Source organism: Musa acuminata, chromosome BXJ1-5, assembly GCF_036884655.1.
Source record: "Musa acuminata AAA Group cultivar baxijiao chromosome BXJ1-5, Cavendish_Baxijiao_AAA, whole genome shotgun sequence".
Classification (NCBI taxonomy): Eukaryota; Viridiplantae; Streptophyta; class Magnoliopsida; order Zingiberales; family Musaceae; genus Musa; species Musa acuminata.
This window is the reverse complement of record NC_088331.1, coordinates 46,033,748-46,056,971: the sequence shown is the minus strand read 5'-3', so window position 1 is coordinate 46,056,971 and position 23,224 is coordinate 46,033,748. Positions and strand designations below refer to the sequence as shown.

General features: G+C 39.2%; 3 protein-coding genes across 4 annotated transcripts; 1 reads left to right on the top strand and 2 right to left on the bottom strand.

The window, feature by feature from the left end:
- The first annotated feature begins 64 nt into the window (after window positions 1-64).
- LOC135674617 (patellin-3-like) lies at window positions 65-7,340 on the top strand. 2 transcript variants are annotated; one of them, XM_065184641.1, is made up of 7 exons: window positions 65-219; window positions 1,077-1,181; window positions 1,284-1,332; window positions 5,077-6,320; window positions 6,416-6,540; window positions 6,620-6,761; window positions 6,860-7,340. In XM_065184641.1, exons 3-7 carry the CDS (start codon window positions 1,323-1,325, stop codon window positions 7,118-7,120), a joined length of 1,782 nt encoding a protein of 593 aa, XP_065040713.1. In that variant the 5' UTR covers window positions 65-219; window positions 1,077-1,181; window positions 1,284-1,322; the 3' UTR covers window positions 7,121-7,340. The 2 variants fall into 2 exon arrangements, with proteins under 2 accessions (XP_065040713.1, XP_065040712.1); XM_065184640.1 differs by having other exon boundaries at window positions 1,077-1,332.
- A 3,320-nt stretch (window positions 7,341-10,660) lies between these two features.
- On the bottom strand, window positions 10,661-14,668 carry LOC135674616 (ubiquitin-like domain-containing CTD phosphatase). Its single transcript, XM_065184639.1, has 6 exons — window positions 14,336-14,668; window positions 12,615-12,759; window positions 11,665-11,779; window positions 11,528-11,591; window positions 11,242-11,407; window positions 10,661-11,159 (listed from the first exon to the last, which is right to left on the bottom strand). The coding sequence occupies exons 1-6, from the start codon at window positions 14,623-14,625 to the stop codon at window positions 10,914-10,916; spliced, it is 1,026 nt and encodes a 341-aa protein (XP_065040711.1). The 5' UTR covers window positions 14,626-14,668; the 3' UTR covers window positions 10,661-10,913.
- Window positions 14,669-15,805: 1,137 nt separating this feature from the next.
- LOC135674615 (metal transporter Nramp5-like) lies at window positions 15,806-19,286 on the bottom strand. The gene is made up of 13 exons (XM_065184638.1): window positions 19,074-19,286; window positions 18,871-18,949; window positions 18,741-18,781; window positions 18,370-18,448; window positions 18,177-18,281; window positions 17,977-18,086; window positions 17,369-17,550; window positions 17,207-17,276; window positions 16,958-17,131; window positions 16,724-16,828; window positions 16,513-16,644; window positions 16,315-16,410; window positions 15,806-16,248 (listed from the first exon to the last, which is right to left on the bottom strand). The coding sequence occupies exons 1-13, from the start codon at window positions 19,245-19,247 to the stop codon at window positions 15,919-15,921; spliced, it is 1,677 nt and encodes a 558-aa protein (XP_065040710.1). The 5' UTR covers window positions 19,248-19,286; the 3' UTR covers window positions 15,806-15,918.
- Between the last annotated feature and the right edge of the window lie 3,938 nt (window positions 19,287-23,224).

The window sequence follows — 23,224 nt, the reverse complement described above, 5'->3', positions numbered from 1 at the left end:
TTGGAAGGAAAATATTGCATTGACTAAATATCAAGATCTTAATTTGCAACAATCTTTAGAATGTAAATGGCATTTAAACTGATCCTATATTTCTTTTCTTTCGATCCGAAGAACGACGCCGTAATGTTCCCTCTTGCAACGCACTTGAGCTCCTCCCGCCGCCAATCCGCCGCCTCCTGATAGCCGAGACCGCTTCGTTGTGGTGACCAGTCCTCCTCTGTAAGAAAAAGCCCTTTTTTTAGTTCTTGTTGTGGACTCGTTAAAGTTGCCGCCTTTCTTGTGGTTGCTGCTGCTTGGTGATGTTAAAGTTCGAATTTTTGTCTTAAAGCTTGGATCTTTCTTCGATCTTGTCTTAATTTTTCTGTCTGATTCCATTGCGAAATGCAGTGGTCATCTCCATTAACATTTTGTAACTATACTCGTATGTCTTGCTTTGGTTCTTTTCTGCGAGACAGATATTTTTGTTGCGCATGTGTTTTATCTGCACCAATTTACTGTTCTGTAACTCAAAAATTATACTTTTCCTTAAGAAAACAGGATACTGAAATTTAGAGGGTGTAAATCGAACAGAAAGTTGGGCCACTAAGGCTTGTTGTTGTTGTTGTTGTTGCTGAAACTGAAGAGAGAGTGATTCTTATGTTTGCCAGGGAATCTTTGTATTAAATGGGAAGAATACATTCACTGAATCCAATACTCAATAGCGTTTATGGTTTCAGTAGCATGTTTTGCTTACTAGAAATATTGGTTCTAGAAGTGAAATTGCCTTGCAGAGAGTAGTCGGTCAATCATACAAAATAAGATCGTATTAAAAAAACACCAGATTTCTAATAGAGATGCTAAAATTGTGATAGACCTACCAGCTTTTTATCTTTTTTTTTATTTTCGTTAAGTTAAATTAAAAAAATACATCTTATATGACAGTAAACCTGACAATGGTTAATTATTTATAGTGCTAATATTTCTAACCATTTCCATGACATCATTGAGTATCCTTAAAAAGGAAGATGTTTTGTTATGTTTTTGTGGTAGTTAATTTACTGGAACTAATACTATCCATCTTATGACTAATATTGCAGTTTGGATCCGAGGTGATTATATCGCCGGTGTATGCATCCAAGTCAAAATGTAATTGTCCAGCTGTTGTGCAGTCAGGTTAATTTGAGGATGATCTTGATGATGAGGTATGTGAACTTGTGAATGGGTTCATACATCCCTCTTGAGGGTAATTAAGAATAACAATAGGACAAGTGTGCTTCTTTCATCTGATATCTCCGGTTTTGAAGATTCAGTCACATGGGACTTTGCGTATCAAGTCGCTTACCATGGTTGCAGGTATGTATTTACAATTATTTCTGACTGCTTAGTGCTTCATGTTTATCATGTATATGTTCATTTAATCTACTTTCGTTCATGTTTTCGTCATAGCATTTTACTCAGTGGTATGGATCTAGAGACGGTTGGCTGGTTGTTTTTGTGCTGCATTAGAAGTATCTTCTCTTAACCTGTTATGACATAGTTTCCCAGTTCTCATGGCATTTTGGTGCTTCTAGATGTGAAAGTACTTTTTTAGCTGCTTGGTTGTTATTATACTTTTAGATGCTTCTGAAATTTTGCACGTATATTTGAATGCCTATCTTCTCCGATAAGCCATAAAGACATCTTCCAGTTGTTCGCTGTCATAGGGGAATATATTCATGTATTATTCTCATGACCTATGTTTGCTCCATATTAGTGGTGTTGACTAATTTGACTAGACAAAAACTCAAGCATAACCATTTCTAGCATTCATCATAAGAACACAGGGAAGATTAAGAGTTCATCCATCATTCTGGCCTTTTGTGGTTTCCCTAATATCAAGGATTCCATAACACTAAGAGGATCATATTAATAATTATTGTTGGAGTTCCATAATTTCCCATGTGAATTCCCCAAGACTGTAAATAAGGAGTTGCTGCAATGCTTATCCCTCGCAGTTATTGGTATCACCACATCCAGCATATCCATGATCCATTGACACTCCAGGAAGGCTCTTGCATCATCTAACAGGGTTGCAATCCAAGAGAAGAATTTGCTTGTGTCAAAACCTTCTTGGGAGTTGCTGCCATGAAAACAAACATTGGTAACAAGAAATTTCTGATCAACTGGTGTGCAACCACAACATGGACCAGTATTCTGCCTTGTACCAAATGGTAATAATGGAAAAGAAACAATTAAACAAAAGAACACTTGTAAACAGAGAGAATTAACGATCAAAGTAAATGATTTGCCATTTTCTTTCTCTACTTTAATTAAGGTCAATGATTCCTCGCCTTGATTTGTGGATCATTAGAAGAAATGAAAGATAATAGATGTGTTTGAACACTGGTTATCCAGAAATTTACCAGAAAAAGTGGCCAAAGACATTTATACATGTGCATAGTGGATGATCAATGAAGTCATTTCAGTGGGAGTATCAGAAGAGCTTGGAATGATTAGGTTCTAATTTCTTGGTGGGCATTTGGTTGAGGCTCTGACTCGTGAAGGGGCACATTTTAACACTGGTATCTGCTTCTACGGATCAAATATGGACCCATCAGAGAAAGCAACATCAAAATGCTAACCTTTTTTGTCCGTGGGGATAATCACCCCTTTTGCTGGTTTTAGTACTAATCTCTCTCTCTGATGGAAAATAACAAGCTCTTTCTTCTTTCCCTTTTTTTCAAGACACAATAATCAATAGAAGGAATACCATGAAATGTTCAAAGCTAGTTTAGATTTAGCTAAAGTGGGATCAGCATGATCTCCTTTAGCTCAAAGGAAAGTGCACTTGGGATTGGTCAGTCCAATAAAAGTAAATTTTGATATCATGCATAATACAGTTGGATTTCTAAATGTATGTATTCCATTCTCTTTAACCGGTCATCTTGAAAAGATTAAACAGATCGTTCAGATTACCATTGCAGGTAATCAAGAGTAGTAATATTTCCCTTAATGAGTTTGAATATTTCCTCTAGCTGAGATTGATCTTTTACATCTCTCTATATGATTGGCTTGGCGTGTAAATTTTGGTGCCATGAATTTGATGCTTGATTAGCATCCTATCTTTCTTCACCAATCTACAGGGTGTATGTTAATGCAGAGAACCACACCACATTAGTCTCAAACATCTTAAGCTCCTTGATCAATTTCGGCTTTTTCAGAATCAATCACATACAACCATCTCTTGACCCCCAAAGAAAAACAAAAACAAAAATCTTAGTTTAGTTGGTCCAGCCTGATACCATCTCATACATGAGGAGATGCCAGGAGATCCAATGCCTTGCTTGCATCACCAGACAAATGATTGATGTTTTTGCTGTAGTTGTCAAAAGAGTGAAGATGATCACAAAGCACCATATCACTGGATAGCCTGTCAGCTTAACAACTACATCCAGCTCATGGCAAATAGAAGGCCAGCTTAAATTATTTCTTTAGAACAGGACATGTTCTTCAACCTTTTACACAACTACAAGGTAGGAAGAACAATATAATGAGACAACTCAATTAGAGATGTCTCCTGTTGTCAAGATCTCTAATATTGTTGTAGGTTGCATTGTTAGGGATATCTGAAGAGAAGTAGGTAGGAAAGGTTGTGAGCTTAGTGTGTTTAATTCCAACAGGTGGCTTAATAATATTAATTTTAATCACTACAACATCATTACACTCTATGTCTATCATGTGCAACACTTGGTCATTGCTACTGCTCTTCAAATCTGCATTCATTGATACAGCTAAATGAGACCCTGTCAGCTACCAATGATGTCAGAATTGTGAACACCATAAGCAATATAATGTACACCTAATCCAAGGATCTGAAGCAATCTCAGGAAAGTTCAGCTTACCAACTGGAATGAGCCAAGAAGTTAGCATCAAGTTCTAAATCAAATTGTGTCTGAAGACAACTGATGTCACAACCTGGATTCTCTGCTGTCAGTAGCTCAGATATGCATGTTTTATATGCTGATTTGCTGGTACCTAATTGATAGCATGATCCTTTTAAAATCTGCTGCTGGACATGGAAATCAAAAACCTTAAAGATGTGCTGCTCCACAAAGAAATCTGACAAATGGATAGCTGAAGCAGTTCCACATGATAATTTAGTTTTCTCTCTGCTGCTGAAATTAAGCTGAGACTATAAACCTTGATTTGCCCACAAGCTTTTAGCTTTCTCTAAGTTTGTGGATGTTGTCTTGGTGACCATTGGCAAAAACTTGTGATTAACAGTTCTTTGATTACTTGCAAATTTGCACTACACTCTCAACTTAAATTTGATTACTTCCTACTTTGATACCAGACTAGTTGAACTTGTAATTAACATTCTTTTGTGTAGACTCTAATTTAAACCCATCCTCATTAAATTTTTAATCTCCTATTAGTCCTTCTGAAAGTGCAAGCTAACAGATGAAATAAAAGATGGAGTAATTTTTGGACTTGTTTTGTAAGATAAACAAAACAAGTCCACAAAACTCTTGATTTTTATCATTTCCCTTTAACCTTTGAATGTTAGTCCATAAAATGTTGGTAATGAGGTCTAATCAATATGGACATCCCCCATTTCAAACAAAACACAAAAGACAAGAATAGAAATGTTGTTGGATCTTAGAAAAAAAAATATATATTAATTAATTATCTGCACCAAAACATCCCTTGATGGCATTGTTGTTCTCACAGCCACTAAGGTTCTACTCTATTCCCCAGCATGAAAATTTTCTGATCAAATAGATAATTATATGATAGAATATACTGTAGTAAATGGATGAGTGACCACTTATAGTTGCATTAATCAAAATAAATCCTATTTATTATAATTATCATAACAGAACTAAAACACTTAAATAATATTTTTTTGATAGAGTAAATTTTAATTTAGATGTAGCTATTTAATATTATCCATTAGAAAATTTAGTGAAAGTGGACCCCATGCAGAAGTGTAGATTTGAGCTGGCTCTTGAGCACTGACTCAAACATCCACTGTTATATATACCCCAAGTCATTCTCTTTGTACTCCATCTACTCTAATAATATTACTACTACTACTACTACTACTACTACTGTCAGCCTTCTCCATCTCGTTCTTCCTGTGCTCGATGGCCGAAGAAACCGAGACCAAGGCCCCCGAAGCCCCCCCGGCGGCCGAGGTCGTCGTCGCCGAGGCTGAGGAGAAGAAACCTGAGGCCGAGGAGGCGGTCCCGCCTGCTGACGAGGCCGCCGCCACTGTCCCCGAGTCGACCTCTCTCGAGGAGGAGAGCAACGTCGTGGCTGAACCCGTCGACCCCCAGAAGAAGGCCCTCGACGAGCTGAAGCAGCTCGTGCAGGCCGCCCTCTCCAACAACGAGTTCAACCCTCCTCCACCTCCTCCCGCCCCGGCGAAGGAGGAGCCGCCGGTCAAGGAGGAGGAGGAGGAAGCCAAGCCCGCAGAAGCTCCGGCCCCTGCTTCCGTGGAGGAGTCGAAGCCGCTGTCCGAGCCCGTTTCGGCTCAGGAAGCCAAGCCTGCTGACGCTCCTGCCCCGGCTTCCGTGGAGGTGTCGAAGCCGCCGTCCGAGCCCGTTCCGGCTCCTGCTGAGAGGTCTCTGGAGCCGGAGGTGGTGGAGGAGCACGCTTCACCGGTAAAGAAAGAACCTTTGCCTCCCCCTTCGCAGCCAGCGGAGGAGAAGGCAGCCACGGCTGATGACGCATCCGCCAAGACGGTGAAAGCCATCAAGGAAGCCGTTGGGTCCGCTGCCGCGGAGGACGTCTCTCCTGCGGCGAAGGAGGCGCCTGCCGAGGTCCCTGCTCCTGCTTCGACGGCGCCGCCAGAGGAGGTGTTCATCTGGAGGGTCCCGCTCGTGGGCGACGAGAAGAGCGACGCCGTCCTCCTCAAGTTCCTCCGCGCCCGCGACTTCAAGGTGAAGGACGCCCTGGCCATGCTCAAGGACGCCGTCATCTGGAGGAAGCAATTCGGCATCGAGGCGCTCCTCGAGGAGGACCTCGGACTGCCGGAGCTGGACAAGGTCGTGTACATGCACGGCAACGACAAGGAAGGCCACCCCGTGTGCTACAATGTCTACGGCGAGTTCCAGAACAAGGAGCTCTACGAGAAGGCCTTCGGCGACGCGGACAAGCGGCGCAAGTTCCTCAAGTGGAGGATCCAGTACCTGGAGAAAGGGATCAGGGAGCGCCTGGACTTCACTCCTGGTGGCATCTCCTCCATGGTTCAGGTGACTGATCTCAGGAACTCACCACGGCTCGGGAAGCATCGGCAGGTCACGAAGCAAGCTGTCACTCTGCTCCAGGACAACTATCCCGAGTTCATCTCCAAGAAGGTGAGGACACCATCTTGGATCATTAATTTGTATTGGTTTCTCTATTGCTCTTGAATCAGCTACAAAGAAGTGATACTATGAGTGCCAATTCACAGGTGTTCATCAATGTTCCATGGTGGTACTTGGCTGTCAACAGGATGATGAGCCCATTCTTTACACAAAGAACCAAGAGCAAGTTTGTCTTCGCCGGACCTTCCAAATCGGCAGAGACCCTGTTCAAGTCCGTGTAGATCAGAATGCTTCTCTCTCTTCCTCTCCATTATTATCGCAGCTCATATTTGTTCATGTTCTTGGTACAGATACATAGCACCTGAGCAGGTCCCAGTTGCATTTGGAGGTCTCAGCAAGGAAAAAGACCCAGATTTCAGCACTGCCGATGTTGTTACAGATGTCAGCATTAAACCCTCATCCAAGCAAACCATAGAAATACCTGCTACTGAGGTTAGATTCGTTGTTGTCTTAACAATCTTATGTGTAATGTCATGTTCTAATAGATTGCGAGTAACACCTTTGCTTGCAATGGGATACTCTCCCTACAGACATGCCTTATTGTGTGGGAACTCCGAGTTCTGGGATGTGAGGTGAGCTATGGTGCTGAGTTCACTCCAAGTGCAGAGGACGGATACACGGTGATCGTGCAGAAGAACAGGAAGTTGGCCACAGATGATGAGCCTGTGATCAAAGGATCTTTCAAGAATGGAGAGCCCGGTAAGGTGGTCCTAAACGTCGAAAACCTGACATCCAAGAAGAAGCTTCTCCTTTACAGATACAAGGTGAAGAGCTCCACTGGATCCACATAAAGATCTGCCTTCTGCCTGCTTCTCTACTGATGTAGGTAGAAGAAATAAAATGAACATGTCATGGAGGGCTGGCTTTCTGTAAAATGCTGCTGTTTTGGTTGATTGATTTGTATGTTCTGGTTTTGTTTATCCATGTAAGTTGGCATTATTGGTTTTGGAGAAAGTTTATGAGTACGAGACAAACTGGTTCTTGAGTTCAACATGTAAAATGCTTTGCACACTGTCTTCTCTCAGTTCCTCAAGTCACATGGATTGCATTTTGACAAACGTCTTTCTTGTAGGAATCTTCTTCTTCTTCCTTCCTTCCTTCCTTTTCCAACTTGTTTTCTAATGATAGTTTGTCTTCTGCTTTGTGCATTTAGTATTCTACATCTTCTTTCTTGTTTGCTTGCAATCATATGGTTCATGTTCCCCTTTCCAGTTCATAGAACAGAAGGAACACAAATGGTGCTCCTTTATGTTCTATACAAAGATTTAGTGCCTGTCAAAGAGAAACCAGACAAGGAGAAAGATAAGGCACACCTGTCTGGTTCTCACAATAAATTCTATGTCTACAAAAGACTTGGTTACATGCGAGTAATGATGGACATTAACAAAGCATTGTTCTGATGATGACATCAGTCAGCTCCTCCTCCTGTGTTGATTGTATGCATAAATAAACATAGCTTTTCCTGTCTTCATGTTCTTTGCTAAGCTTGTTTGTGTGCTGCATTGACTCCAACAGGAGGCTTTCTACAGGCCTACCATGTGCATACCATTCACAGCCTTTGATTCTCTGGTATTCTACTACCCTATTAGAATGTAAATTTACTTTGCAGAAAGAAAGCACAGGAAGATTTGTGGGATTTCTTCTGGGTGTAGCATTGCTCATTACTTGAGTGATCCTTTGACTGCAAATTCTTCATCCTCTTCATTCCAGTTGTCCCATTCATTTCCCTTCATCTTCATCTAGTTGGCAGAAGAGTCAACTTTATGATTGATACAACAATTCTTCTCATGATTAACTAACTCTATGTCTGATAAATTTAGAGCAGAGTCTACATATTTGGTACAACCACTAAGTCCTCTATTTGGCATTTAATTACCATGTTATATGGAAATTTTGCACAAAGCATCATAATTCAGCACAAACCTAACTATTCTACATGCTAACATCTTTGCATTTCTTTTTTGTCTTCTGCAGGGATGATTTTTCACAGCCATTATATTATTGTCTGATGGACATCTTCTGGTTAACACTAAGAGCTGTGAGCCTGATGGTATAGACTGAAACAGAACTAGGTCTTAGGTATTTGTTTAAACTCACTTGATAGACTTCTCAGGAGAGGCATTGGCATGAAGAATTGTGTTTGTCAATGAAGCAAGTGGGTCATTGATAAGGTTCATCTTTCTCTAGCAGTGAGAAATATATTGGTGTCAAAGATGCAGGTACAGCTAATTCCTGTGGTCATGTCTACCATTTCATAGGCAATGGTTTGAACTACAGAAAACATTTTTGTCCTCTACCTGCTTTTGTGCCATCCACAAAGGAGAAGCCAAGTCATGTCTCTAGTAGACAAGCATTTCTTTGGTGACAAGGCAGTGTCTTGTCCATATCCACTGGTTCATCCTTCACCCATTTTCTTTATCAGATGAAGCTGGAAAGAATATACACATCAAAGAGAATAAAAAATGAACAGCTCTAAGAGAACAAATCAAAGTGATGGCTTCTTGTTTTAAGCATCACAAGCAAATAGATATGTTGACTGACTTGGTATTAAACCTTTGGTAGCCAGCCAGGCTTCTGCTGACCTTCTAGCTGATTGTATTAGATTACCATTTACCAGCTACCTCTTTTCTTCCTTTTCTGTACATCTCTGTGATTCTACTTCTGTTGTCTTGTCAGGTTTTTGCTATTGTTCCATGATTGGAAGCTCCAGAGCAAATGGTCTCTCTCTCTCTCTCACAATTTATTGCAAAGAAATACACATTTCAGCTGGGTAAGTGATGCATGCAAAATCTTCAAAAGTTGTTTGTCTTCAAGTTATTTTCTTCACAAGTAAATTCACTGATTTATCTATGAAACAAATGTAAAATCCACTATTACAATACTATTGAGTTATTATTATTATCATTGCATGAAATATAGACCATGGGGAATGTTTGGACAAAGGCATGTGGTTACAGCAGAAGCTTTAAAGAATGAGGTTCAATAAAAGACCAGAAATGTCCCCTCAGTTTGGCACTCTTTAACTCAAACTTCTGTCCATTTCCCATCACTGCATATTTGATTGGAAAGGTATCAACGTTTTGCATACTCTGAGCATGCTCCCCCATCCACTGAATCACAACAAAGGTTGCAAGTTTCAACACCCAAAACAATATAAGATGAAGTTACACTATAGGATAAATCATGTCACATGAATCAACAACATTTATATGCAAACTATTTGGACCAATTACATGAAGGTCAGTAAAAGCAGTATTCTTAATTAAATCAAAAGTATTGAAATATCTAAATCTTTATAATTTTTTTATTACTAGTAATAATGTTTCACATTCTCTAACAGATACCACATAAATCACTGGTTACAAATGTTCCACATTGGCCTTGGGATGACTGAGTTTGTAAGCCACTCTATCAAATACACATTCTGCTCTCAGCCTTGCATAAGAGTATGGAAACTGATCTCCAGCCTTTCTTAAATCAATTTGCTATGCCCATTTTGACCATGCCAAGGACAATGACATGATCTGTGAGATGAAACCAGTGGCTTCAGTATTGGTAGGACCAATAGCTGCAATTAAAACCAGCAACTGGCACATAGTTTGACTGCTAAGAGATTTGACAGCTTTGCCATGTTTTGCTTGATGAAATTGTGCATCTACATGTTGATAGTTCCACAGGGCTTTGACTTGATGCAAAACTTGACAAAACTTGTATAGCAGTATTTGTTGAATACCTTCAAGTTACAGAAATAATCTAGAAATGGAAATTTCATTGAAATTGTTGACTAATTTAAGGTTGCTAGAATGCTATGCTTAAGTTCAGCATTCTACCCTATTCAATAATTTTTTTAATCTGTAATTGCAACAACTGTTGCGATCAAACATCAAAAACATAAATCAGTATATAAGGGTTACTTCTTCAGGCAGTATATGAGCATTAAGCCAACTCTTTTGTACTTGAGAAAAGTTTTAAATGGTGACTTTTCTTCTCCATACTATTGCTAATAAACTTTTAATTTATACACAAATATCATATTTCATTACTTATCCATCCAAATTACAATCATAAAACAAACAAGGTATTTACCTTTTTGACTGTACAGATTTGACTAATTTCTTTATGAACACCCAGCAAATGTCCAACTTTGTAATCTACTATAAACCATATTCAAATATTATAATTTTTTATATTAAAAAAATCTCAGATGAAAGAAAATAGACCGAATAGTATACAGACAAATCGAAAGGCAGCAAGTCAGAGGAAAGTAAATTAAGACAAGTGCAGAATTTGGTTTGAACATAGAAATGTGAGATCACTATCCATCCTTCAAATGACTTAAGAATTTGTCTAACCAAAATTAGATTATGATATTCAACCCTTAAAAAGTATTGAACTTGAGAAAAGTAATCACAGGGTTGTTTTATACATTCTCTACAGATTAAGTAACCTCAGACAAGGTTGAAGAGCATGGCCTGTTAGCACCGAGAAAACAAGTTATATTGATAAATGACCTAGCCATGACAACATAATAAAACCAGGTATTTCAAATATAGCCAAGAACACTTCTCCATCAGCATAATTGCTCTATCTGTGCCTGCGTCTTTTTGTACTGTCTTCAGCATACAATTCCCAGTAATTATGATCAAGTTGGCTGAGATCAGGAAGATCTGCAATAGCCAGCAAATATTGTGTTAATCGCAACAGCTCCTGATCACTGCTTCGATTCAGATGAGCTTTCCTGAAGGGTCTGATGGTAAGCCCGTTCTGTGGGTTCATCACAAAGTTTCTTCGAAGGTCATCAAACATAATTGTATTTTTGGCATTATAAAACTGCAAGATCCACAAAATCAGTATGTTAAATTGTTCAGCCAAAAGAAACAAGTAATGGAAGGACAGTATCTTAGTACAAAACCTCAGGAAATTGAGCCCATATCAGGCCAAGTGGTTTGCAATCGAATAACCCATGAGAATCAGATTGTACTGTGATCATGGCCATGTGATCTAAAAGAGCAGTAATTTTGTAATTAGGATTGTTCAGAACACCAAGCTGCCCCATCTTCAACTCGACCCATTTCATGCTGACAAAAGAAATTATATTTAAATTTATTAATTAGATCGTTCGAAAATCACATGTAATGAAGAAACTGTAAGACAGATTTGACTGGAGGTTTGCAACAACGAACACCAGAATATCATACCTAGTAGCGGACCATATCATGATATCATACTCCGCATAGACAGCAGAGAGAAACTCATGAAGATCTGCAACGGTAGTTGGCCTCATGACAATCATCATTAGGAAAACCAATTAAAATGATGGTCATGAAGAACTTACATGGCCGCATCAGCTCACGAGGATTTTCAGCAGGGGACTTGTGATCAAATAGGGTATAATCAATATCTAAGACGAGCAGCTTCTTTCCTTCACGACATGGGTTCAAAAGTTTGATCTAATGGAAGTGAACAACAAGAGATCTGAAAAAATTACTACATGCAGATAACAGAATGACCCTAGCATCAAAAAGCAACACCTTACAGTAATGGGTTCTTCATGCAAGGGTATTGCAAATAAAAACACACTATCTCAGAAAAAGGTCTTCCAAGATGCCAATTAATTCACAAAAAGAATAATCCAAACAAGAAAAAAATGGTGATGCACTACAAGGTGTCTAGTAAACTCACAAAATTAAAAGTGCTAGGTAGTAGATGAATGGCAGAATAATTCTCAGATGCCATCACACAAAATGTAAGACTCATAGTTTTCAATTTCAGTTCCAGTCAGGTTGTTTTTAGGCTAAAATATCAAAAATGGTCAATTTTGATATCTTTCAGTTCGCTACAAGTTGAACCCAGAAAGCATTATGAAATAGCCTTTTAAATCTATCTTGAACTTTCAGTTTGTTTTTCAGCCAAAAAAAATTGTTTTCCACATTTCTTCAGACTTCCCTGTTATGATCCAACATTGGCACCTTAATGTACCCAGGAGTTCCAACTTCCTTTTCCATATACAGTCAATTAGTAAACATATAACGAAGTCATAGCTTATTGTTTATGTGTTTGTTCAGAAATGCTTTATTGCATTGATTTACCAATGCACTTTCTCTATGTGAACTTATTACTTTGTTACTTTAAATAATATATATGCTATTGGAAACCTTGTAATTTAGCCAAAGAATTTAAATTCAAATAGATAGCTAGATGGAAAAATATAAGACGATAGAAACTAATGACCATTATAGTAGATGGGAATGCCAGAACTTCTTGCAAGGTACACCAACAACTGACCTTATGCTGAGAGATTCTTCGCAATAATTTCTGTTTGTTTACAAATTTATCTTTGATGTCAATGACTTCATCATGACCAAGTTCAAAATCATCCACAATCTCTGGGGAGTCCGCTTGGTCCACAATAATGTCATCTTCAACAGTACTGTATAGTGTCAACAGGTGTTAGAACAACTGCAAGATTCTCAATATACTTTGATCAATAACAAGATATATCATGAAATGTAAACCCAAAGTTTCTCTCTTTAAAAAAAAAAGAATATCCATAGTTGATAGATAATCAAGTATATGGTTAACATGATAGCGTCAACTAGTGTTTACCATCCATCAATGAGCAGTGTAATTCTAAATATTACATTTTCCAAAGTTCAAACTTGATTATAGGAGAGAAACAATAAAAATTTGAAGGATTATTTCACCAAGGCCAAAAAATATTTTTGGGATTTCATAATACATGTTCATCAAAATCAAGGAAATCTAACATAGTTACCAGAATCCCTCTAACCCATTAGAATCATAACTCCGATCCCCTGTTCCTGATTCAGAATACATCTATATCTTGGATTAGTCTATTATGTTGTTTAGAACGTCAAAAATGGGGATCTAATCTCATGTTATTGTTGATTTTTTTTAACATAAACCATATAAAGATATATAAGATACCATCATGTTCCTACATTATAATCTTACAAGAAGAGTTAAGAAACAGAAGCACTAAATAGTCTTGGAAAAACGTCAATGAATTATAGCTTCTAGATATTGTAATAGCAGTACTATTGACTCAATTAGATGCACAGTTATTGTAAGATCAAATATCCTATATAATATGACTAGCAAAAGTGGCTCAATATGTATCACAATCCAGAATAATGTTCCAACTAATCCTACCACCTCAGGGTTGATATATCAGATTGTAACCATACCAATATCTTCTATAATTGTATAGTATAAGAATCATATCAACGGCACCGAGTGTTGATACACTCAATACAGTCATTAGGCCAACCATAATGCCAGAGCACAATTCAGTCTTTTTGGTTGGCAAACTCAAAGGTCTTATTTAGATATGAATAATCATCTTACATAGCATCGCCTCTTCTTTCAGCAATTGTTGTGTAATACATCTACTAAGAAAATTTTTTGACCAAAATAAGTTTGAATTTGCCAACGGATAAAATACTAAGTTCATGGGCTAGAGGATGAGTGACCAATAAGTAGTCAGCTCAAAAGTTATATGGCTTAAATAATCCCCTCATATATTGCCTTCCAAAACCTGCTTTTACATCAAGAACAAACGTTCTCCTATGTGCTCATAGATAGAATGAATGCAATGGGTTGTTGAGATTAATAAAACAACAGATTTGGTGAAATTAGATGTTATTCAAACTTGTTAATAACCTTTATCTTACTTCTTTTAATAATTCTTCCTTGTCAATTATAAGTAACAAATGCATACAGGATGGCCTTGGCAAGACATCACAAGATAACATCTTTAGACCCTCTCATAACGTTGCCTACTTAATATCATGCTGTGGCACCTACTTCTATGAGATAATCTGTGAACTTTAACGAAATTCGACTTGATGTAATCAAAACACCACAAATACCTAAATTGTATCTTTTGCAGAGAACTAATGATACTCAGACAAACAGAGAGGCAAAAATGGACACGTGCCACCAACGACTCATGCAAGCGATAGGGTTATGTCAGGGGGACGGACCCGATCATGGTCATCTTGACGGAGGGTTTGAGATTAAGCTGGGAGAGGAGGACGGAATCGTCGCTGAGCTTGGCGGAGATTTTGGGATACAGTAGCTTCTGGCGCTTGGGGAGGACGTTGGTGACCTCGCAGATGCGGCGCTTCAGTTCCGCCACGCTGTCGTCTCCGCACACCCTCACGGTGTACTCCTTCCCGCTCCACCGCACCGTCAGGGTCATCTCCTCCACCCCCTCCACTCCAACGCCGGATCTCATCGCCACCTCTGCTGCTGCCAGCGTGGAGGACGCCATGGCTCGTCTGTTCTACCCCTTCCGCACCCTCAAGACCTGTGTTCGCCGTCTAATATACTAGGTCTTGGACACGTGTCTTGCACGTGCTCGGCGGAACGAATAAAGCAGACCCGTGTTGGAAATATAAATTATATTCACGTGTCTTGCACGTGGTCTGAGGATGGAAAAAAAACAAAGCCTTGTTGAATATCTAAATTTTAAATAATATATAATATTTCAATTATGTAAAATTATACTATTAACACAGTAAATCTCTAAATTAATATTATAATTATGATTATAATTATACTTATCAATCAGTATAAATAAGATAATGATACATAATAGGAGCAACAAAAACCTCTAAAGAATAAAGGATATTATGTTGGAAAGAATGAAGAATACTATCGTGCTGATGTAAGACCTCAAGTTTCATATTTAATAATTTAGTATAATATAATTATTATGTATTCGTAATGTAATCGATATTCTAACATTATGTGATTGACATCTCGACGTTATGTAGTCGATACCTTGATATCAATAGTTTAACATTATATGACTAATATGGAACCATCCCCCGAATATTGCAAACCATGTTGTAATCGTTGCATGTTCTTGAGTTTGGTAAAATATAATTCCATCAAGACTAAAAGAAATACGTAACCATATTCAAACATAACGATCCTAAAGCCATACTATAAAAGGTACTTTAGGTACGTTCTTATTCTTAGATACCCGACATCTTATAACCGAATCTAACTTAAACATCGGAGAGATTTTATCATGCCCTTAACACAATCTACGAAAGGATTCGATATTTTTTGACATCAATCAAAGACAAATGTAAAGTAGAACCTCGATTAGCTTAGCTCCGAATCCACATCTCAATCTGGATAACCAAAGTACACATGAACAAGTAGTGAGCTCTGTTCCTAATGTTCCTAAAGTTTATTCAGGAATTTGTCCAGGTTTTCTGGTTTGTAAGTTTTCTTTGTATGTGGAGAACAACATGGAGATGGATTTGAACTCATACCATCCTTAATTCTTCCATATTGTCATTCTTTGTATTTTGATGTATAAAAGAAACACTTAGTTTTTTAGGCATGTCACAAATCTTTTGATCCAACAATGCCAGCTTCCATTACTTGTTGGCACAACAATCTCTCCTTCTGAGGCACATATGGTACAAAATGACAAGTTAAGCAAACAAAAGAGTTATAACTCAAAGAGCCATAATTCTACTTATTTTAGCTGACGCAACTGCAAGTATAATGTTACATAAAGCTTTCTTGGGCAATCAACTTCAAAGATTTAGTCTGGGAGAGGGATGTCAGCAAGATCCACTCTGTATGGCACAACTTCAGTTCCCCTATTACCATCAGAACGACGCATACCATTCTCCATCTCTATCTGTGATGAATCAGACTTATCGATAAATGTCACTGCAGTATCCTTTCTGAAGGTCAAGTAGATGATGGCAAGGATGTAGACAGCCATGAAGGGGAAGACTACGATGCCGACGAGAATTGTGACTGCCTTTGGTAGACTGCTATGGATGATCCAGTCCACGAAGCTTGTACTTAGGAAGTAGATGTTGATCCCTATGACACCGAAACCAAGAACCCAGGAAACCACGATGACCTGCGTTTGGACTATAAGTTGCAGCAGCTTCATGTACATATTGGATCAGCAAAGAGAGGTACTCACATAGATTGAGTTCTTGTGAGGTCCCATCTTTGTTTGACTGCTGCTGAATTTGAGAAGAGGGATGAGAGCAAATGGCAGCTCGAAGGATAGTATCATCTGCATAATTTGGTAGATTAGATGGAATGTCAGAGTTCATGGTAAAGAAAATACTTTGTCTTCAGTGAAAACATGACAAAAATGAAGTAAAATTGAGGGTACCGATGCTATGATTATGAGTTTTCCTGCTCCAGCAGAGCCTCCAATGATGGAGACAATGAGGCTGGGACCTATAGCGACGCATCTTGTCATGAGGTTTTGAAGCCACATTCTCATCTTGATGTCTAAGAAGCCCTGCATAGTGGATTATGGATCAAAAAACTATAAAAAAAAAAAATCATATTTGTATTCAAATTAGTGCCATGATGTTTACCTGCATGATGTACTGGCCAGCATATGTTCCTGTTATTGTGGAGCTTTGTCCAGAGGCCAGCAATGCAATCCCATACACTATTGAGCTTGACTTCCCCAAAACATTCTGAGGTGAACATAGATTTTGATGAATGGTCATGAAAAAGCATCTCAACATGTGTTGATTTTTGTCAGTGTTTTTCTATTTCACTTTGGTGGCACAGAACAAGAACTGTTTTTAATTGAAAGGACATACCTTGAGCAAAAAAGAGGCTGAGTTGAGGGTAAGATCGCTGCATCTATCAGAATCATCAGAAGAGAGGTTATCAGCAGCGCACACAGTTCCAGAGACAGACACAACAGCTATGTTGATGAGCAATGCCACAAATAATGCGAAGCCACTCTCCACAAGGAAGTACCTACAGGCATCCTACACAAACAACACAAAACATCAATAAAACCTTCAATAGAACTCTAATTTTCTTGCAATTCTTGTCAGACATACATTGATTCCTTTGACAGAGGGAGGAGTCTTTCTCGACAGCACCAGAGCTGAATGCAGAAATAGATTGTGCCTGCATGTGGAGAATCTGTTTAGTGAGACACCAAAGCAATAGCAAACAATCATGGAGAAGTAATCAGATGGTGAGAATACTGTTGCACTCACGGCATGACAAGGGCACCCAAGAGAGCAATGGCATCACTGGTGGCACTGTTGCCATTAAGCTTAGGCACAAAGAGTCCTTTCATCACCTCAGATGCAGGAGGCTTCACATAGCTCAACTCTCCAAAATAGCAGGCAGCCATGATAAAGACCAGGATAGATATCAAAAGTTCAAGTTTCCGTACCTGCAAGTAGTATAAGGTGAGCATAATGTCTCTTAATCCCAGGTTTAATATTCTAAAATTTCTCAAGAACAGAACTGCCATCTTTGTTATCTTTTTGCTTTATAAAAGATAATTGTTTCAGTATTATTAGGACTTGCATCTCAGATTTGACATACAGAAGATTGTAACAAGGATTCATTTCCTATTTTGCATATTTGATATGAAAATAAATGACAAATAGTTGAATCAGTACTCTGAATCATTTGAATTGCAAGTAGATCTCATTTTTCTGCTGGTAAGGAAATAGAATTCACACAACTGCTATGATATCTTTAATTTGTGTCTTTTAGTTGGGGATCAAGTATAGATTTCAGTTCTTAATGTGTTTTTGTAGGAGGAATCAATTCATCAGAAGCAGTGAGAGGTCTGAGTAAGGATTCAAATTACTCCATATCTCTGAAGTCCAAGAAGCAACAGAGTGCTCAACCCTGTGATCAGAACTCCTGCCCACAATGGGATATGAAACAAGATGTTGAGAGCAAAGGCTGTTCCTATCACTGCACAAGAAGTCATACACACACTCCCATAAGCTCAAATCACTAACAGAAGAAAAAAGCTTACAAGAACAACTTGAGCTCAGGAAGAACCTTCAGGGATGTCAGCAGCAATCACAGCCAACTCTGCTACCACCCAAAGACAGTACTTGACAAACCTTGGATACTCAGCTTTACACAGCTCTGCAAGGTGCTTCCCTGTGATCGACAACATCACCAACACACATTAGCATCTTCTGTGGTAGCAAAACAAAGGAGAAAGGAAGAAATGCTGTGTTTCTGATACCTGTAGTCACCCCGAGATTAGCTGCAAGTGATTGTATTATCAGCGCGAAAACCAGACCGATTAGTATAACCCACAAGAGCTGTTTTTGGAGGATTTCCACAATATGTTTCAGTCCAATTGAGGGAAAGAAAACATGAAAAGGAAACTAGTAGTAGCAAAGACATGAATGAAGAGAGAAGAGCTATATATTCATTCCACAATTGTTACACAACAATCTCATTTTGTTACAGTATTTATTTATATGAGAAAATATCAAACATATAATCCCCTTAGATAGCTCTCTCACATGCAAACATGGCCACTGAAAGAGACTCCCAACTGGTGAGCCTCCTCTCAGATGCAAAACATTTCCATGTTCAGCTATTGCTTACCTCGTATTTGTGATTAGCTCCTGCTTGTAAGTCCGTCTCCACTGCCACAGAATTCGACCGCATTAGTTTGATATCTTTGACTACTTAGTTTCAGTGAGAGAGAGAAAGAGAGAGAGAGAGAGTCTCTTACAGTTCCCAGGGTCAAGGTACGCCAAGGACACAAGAAATCCGGGTCCAACGTGAGCCAGGAACTTCTTCCATCCATGCTTCTGTATTGATGTACTAATCTTCTGTGAGCCATTAACAATGATAGAGAGAGAGAGAGAGAGAGAGAGAGAGAGAGAGAGAGAGAGAGAGAGAGAGAAAGCAAGGAAGACGAAGAAGAAGAGGAACCTGCTCTTGGGGTTGGGTGCATGACTTCTCTTCGTTCACGTCAGTGTTTTCTGCTGACAATGCTTTAGCTGCATGCATCCCATCGATTTCATCTTCAGTAGCTGCAACTCTTCTGCTCCCTCTCCCATGGCCACCATCTCTTCTGATCTCCCTCCCTTCACCACTCACCTCCATGTCTGCTAGCCTTTCACTGACCCCCAGGAAGAGGAAGTATGCCTGGCAGTGACCACCTCCCCGTCTGTTTATATACACTTGGTGGATCAAATAACACCTACAACCAGTTCTGAGTTCTGTATAGAAAGCCCCCTGCCATTTGGCATGCAAGTTTGGATGGGCATGAACTGCGCCAACCTCAGGGGGTGATAAAAAATGCATGCTGGAAGAGCTATTGGATGCTTGCCAATTCCAAGGTGAGGTCATCCACACTAAGAAAGCTACTGACGGGAGTCACTGATGACTCTCAAACAGTTCTTGTTCGACCCCATCCATGCATTGAAGTAAAAGATTGCCTACTTGCCTACTGTTTGTGAGTGTTTCCTTTCATGCTGCTTTTTCTTTTCTTTATTGGAATTAATTGGCATCACTATCGTTTGTTTAGCGTTGCAATTAATGTACACAATCTATCCAAAGATAGAGTCTTCTTTCCTCTTCCCTTTTATCCTTCTTCACCATAGTTTAATGCAAGAAGATGTATTTTTCTTTTGTAATAACTACAAATAGTGTTTTTTGTCTTTTGAGGGATATATTTATCCACCAATCTCTGTTATGCATGCTAACAACAAGCTATGAAATATAATCATATAACAAAACATAGTATGTGATAAGTCTCTCTCTCTCTCTCTCTCTATATATATATATATACATGTCTGCAATGACTTGTCCCACTGACAAGTATATAAAATAAGAAAACCGATAGAGAAAACAGCAGCCTTTCATCATTGGTAATTACGTCGAGCAGGAGCCATGCATGCATGAAATGGCGTGTGGGCACGGGCACAAACACTGAGGTGGGACTGAGGCTGCAGGCGTAAGTCCATGCAACTGGAGCGAAGGCCTCGTTCTCCTTGCCTGCCTAGTTTCCTCGCTTCTGTGGCTGAGAGCAGACGGTGGTAGGTGACAAATGGAACGAGAAAAAGGAGTAGTTGGTCTCCGAGCGACGCCTGGAGAGATGATATGCATGTCCGTCCTCTTCCTCCTCCGTTGAGAGGTGGAGCAGGTGCGATTCTTTCCAGGATTCCACGTTTTAGATTCACACAATCGAATCTCTATTCCAAATAGTGTAGAGTGCCAAGTGGCTCTCTGCAGATGAGCTTGAGGTCGAATTTTATGAGTCTCATGGAATTAAATGCATGAGATGAGATAGAAATTTGTCACTCGGCGATAGCTGCATTGAATCCATAAATCACGAGTCACTTCAAATTCTAGAACTCGAAATATCGGTCATGTGTTTCTAAGCTGATATCCTCGTATTACTGAGATGTCCACAACCAGTTAGGAGTTAATCTACTCTTATCAAAAGCCTAGAAATGGACGGTATCAAAACTCCTCATTCCCACTCGAAAGAGACGCGATCTGCCATTCACTATCCATGAGATGTCCGCGGCACTGTTGTCTTGTGAGCTTTTTCACGTAATGATAATGTTGTATGCAGTGGTAATGATCACATGCAACGTCGAGAACAAGGCATGAATGCAAATGAATCACTGCTATAACAAAACTACTGCGAAGTATCAGACAGCTGAGATTGTTCTCATTGGCACATCCAGAAAAGAAAGAAAACAACTGCAAGTACAGGTAGCTTCCGATCTGTCATGCTGCACTTGGTAGCATGGTGTAACTGATGCTGGTTGCCGTGATTTTTAGACATGTAATGCTAATATCTCTTCAGTTCAATAAAGGAAGAAGATGAAGCATACAGGAGCAGAAAACTCTAGCAGTTGCTTTTGCATTTTATTGTGCACTATTATCTAGTTTATTGAGCAGAGAAGATTTGTGTTGGAAGCATAACATGATGAAGTTGTGAGAGTTCTAAAGAACAAAACATGCTTTCACATAATAATAAAGTAAGTTTGTGAAGAAGGATTAGGTTGTTCATTCTAGGATTTTTATATTCATGGATGACTCTTATTTAATTCAAGCTTTTTGTCATGGATATTTTAATTCAAGGTCTGTCGACATGTTATGTTGATATCAACACAATTAGATAATAACCAGATAAATTACATCCACCAAATATATTACTGCAGTTTTCATTTCTTTTCCTAAACACTGGTCCCAGTGCAAGCTTCTTTATTCTGAAAAACAATATATTCATGTGCCAATGAAACACCTGCTGAGCATAGACAGAAAACAAATATACTCCCAATTATTAGGAATACCATGACTTTTCAACCCTTTGAACTTCTATTCAATAGTAATGTTGTTTTGCTAGTCAAATCCATAAATTTAATCCACATTCCTAAGCTTTAATATTATATAGGATGTCGACATACCCATGTTCTTGAGGTTCTACTTTCAATGACATGACCACATGCTTTGTATAGCTCTTCCTGTTATCAATATTACCACTAGTTTCTATCCTAGCTGCTGGTTTCTTGCCGAATCTGGTGGTATATTATGCATGGAAAGCACCATTCTTTTGGATGGATGTGAAATTGGAGAAGACAAAGACTACATTACCATGCATAGGTGAGCGTACATCACAGATTAGTTTAATGTGGTTTTCTACCACATACATTAAGCTATACAAGTTTGTCTTATCTGAAATAGGACACCAACATTTCAGCTACTGTCTATTTCTGCCAGCTTATGATATTTGCAACGTGCGAGCCACATCACTGGAGGACATAAGCACTGCCAGCTCCTTAGTCAAAGCCAACAATGACATCGGCAGTGAGCTAATATGGACTCGAGATATGCCTGCACACTGTGCACATATTGAGACTGATCCATAAGAAGAAAAGTTGGTCTTAGTGTTAAGTGGTAAATATACACAACATGCAATCCCTTCTTTTTGTGCAAAAGCCAATTATCTGTGGCAATGATGGTACATCAACTCTCAGGTTATTTCAGAGTCTTTCATCAACAAGAAGAAGAAGAAGAAAGATTACAGAGACTTAATGGAGGTAGTTGAAGTCCCTCCATCATCCATCCAATGAATCAAGCAGACTGCGTAGCTATCAGCAAGCTCATCAACTCTGCTCTGAGTTCCACGTTAGCAATCATAATTGCACCATCGATCTTATCTCACATGATGAATCGTGATTGACCTTGAAGCTGTTCCTGGTAAACATTTGCGCGTGCCGTGTTCTATATACCTTCTTATCATCACTCGCTTAAAGTATCAAAATGCTTGGAGAAATGACCTAATAAAGAACACTAACACTATCAACAAGACATTTGCTTCCTGATATTATGTGCGTCACAAAGGCATCCCTCTGCACTGGAGATCGAGTAGGACAGATTGTATATGATAGCCTGCAAAGTTGGCGATCGATATGTTACATGAATGTAGTAACAAAATCATCACATCCAACCTAATCTGACACAGCCAACTACGTAGGTCTTTCGAGCATTAGGTCGAAAGCAAAGCTTGCAGTACAATGCAGCGTGCTGTACTACTAATCGTAACTTGCAATGCAAAGTTAGGTTTCATGTTTGTCATCAAGATCCTACTAAATGGAACAGATCAATTGGTAACCCATTGTTGATTAGTACTTTGTTTAGCTTAACTTTGGCTTATGTACATCAGCCATGATCTTGAAGTTGGACGACCGTCATGGTTACCGGCCGCCGGCGGATTAAACTAGCTATGATCAGTTGTGGGCATGAGCTGTGCCATCTAACTTAATCTATCTTCGTCTACTGACTCCGCTAAATCTTTTAGGTTTCCTTCCTCATTATCCCACCAAACATGAGCAACCAAAACAAGCTCACAGGACGCGAAGGAAGAAGTCCAACTGGGCTCAGACTGCTACATCCAACAGAAGCCATTTGGATTCACAAACTAGGGAAGTTCCTCAATACCCCGCCGAAAGCAACCAAAACAAGCTTACAGAGGCCCCAAGGAAGAACTCCAACCGGCCTCGGACTGCTACATCCCTCACAAACCACTTGGATTCACAAACTAGGGAAAGATAGTGTTTGTGAAC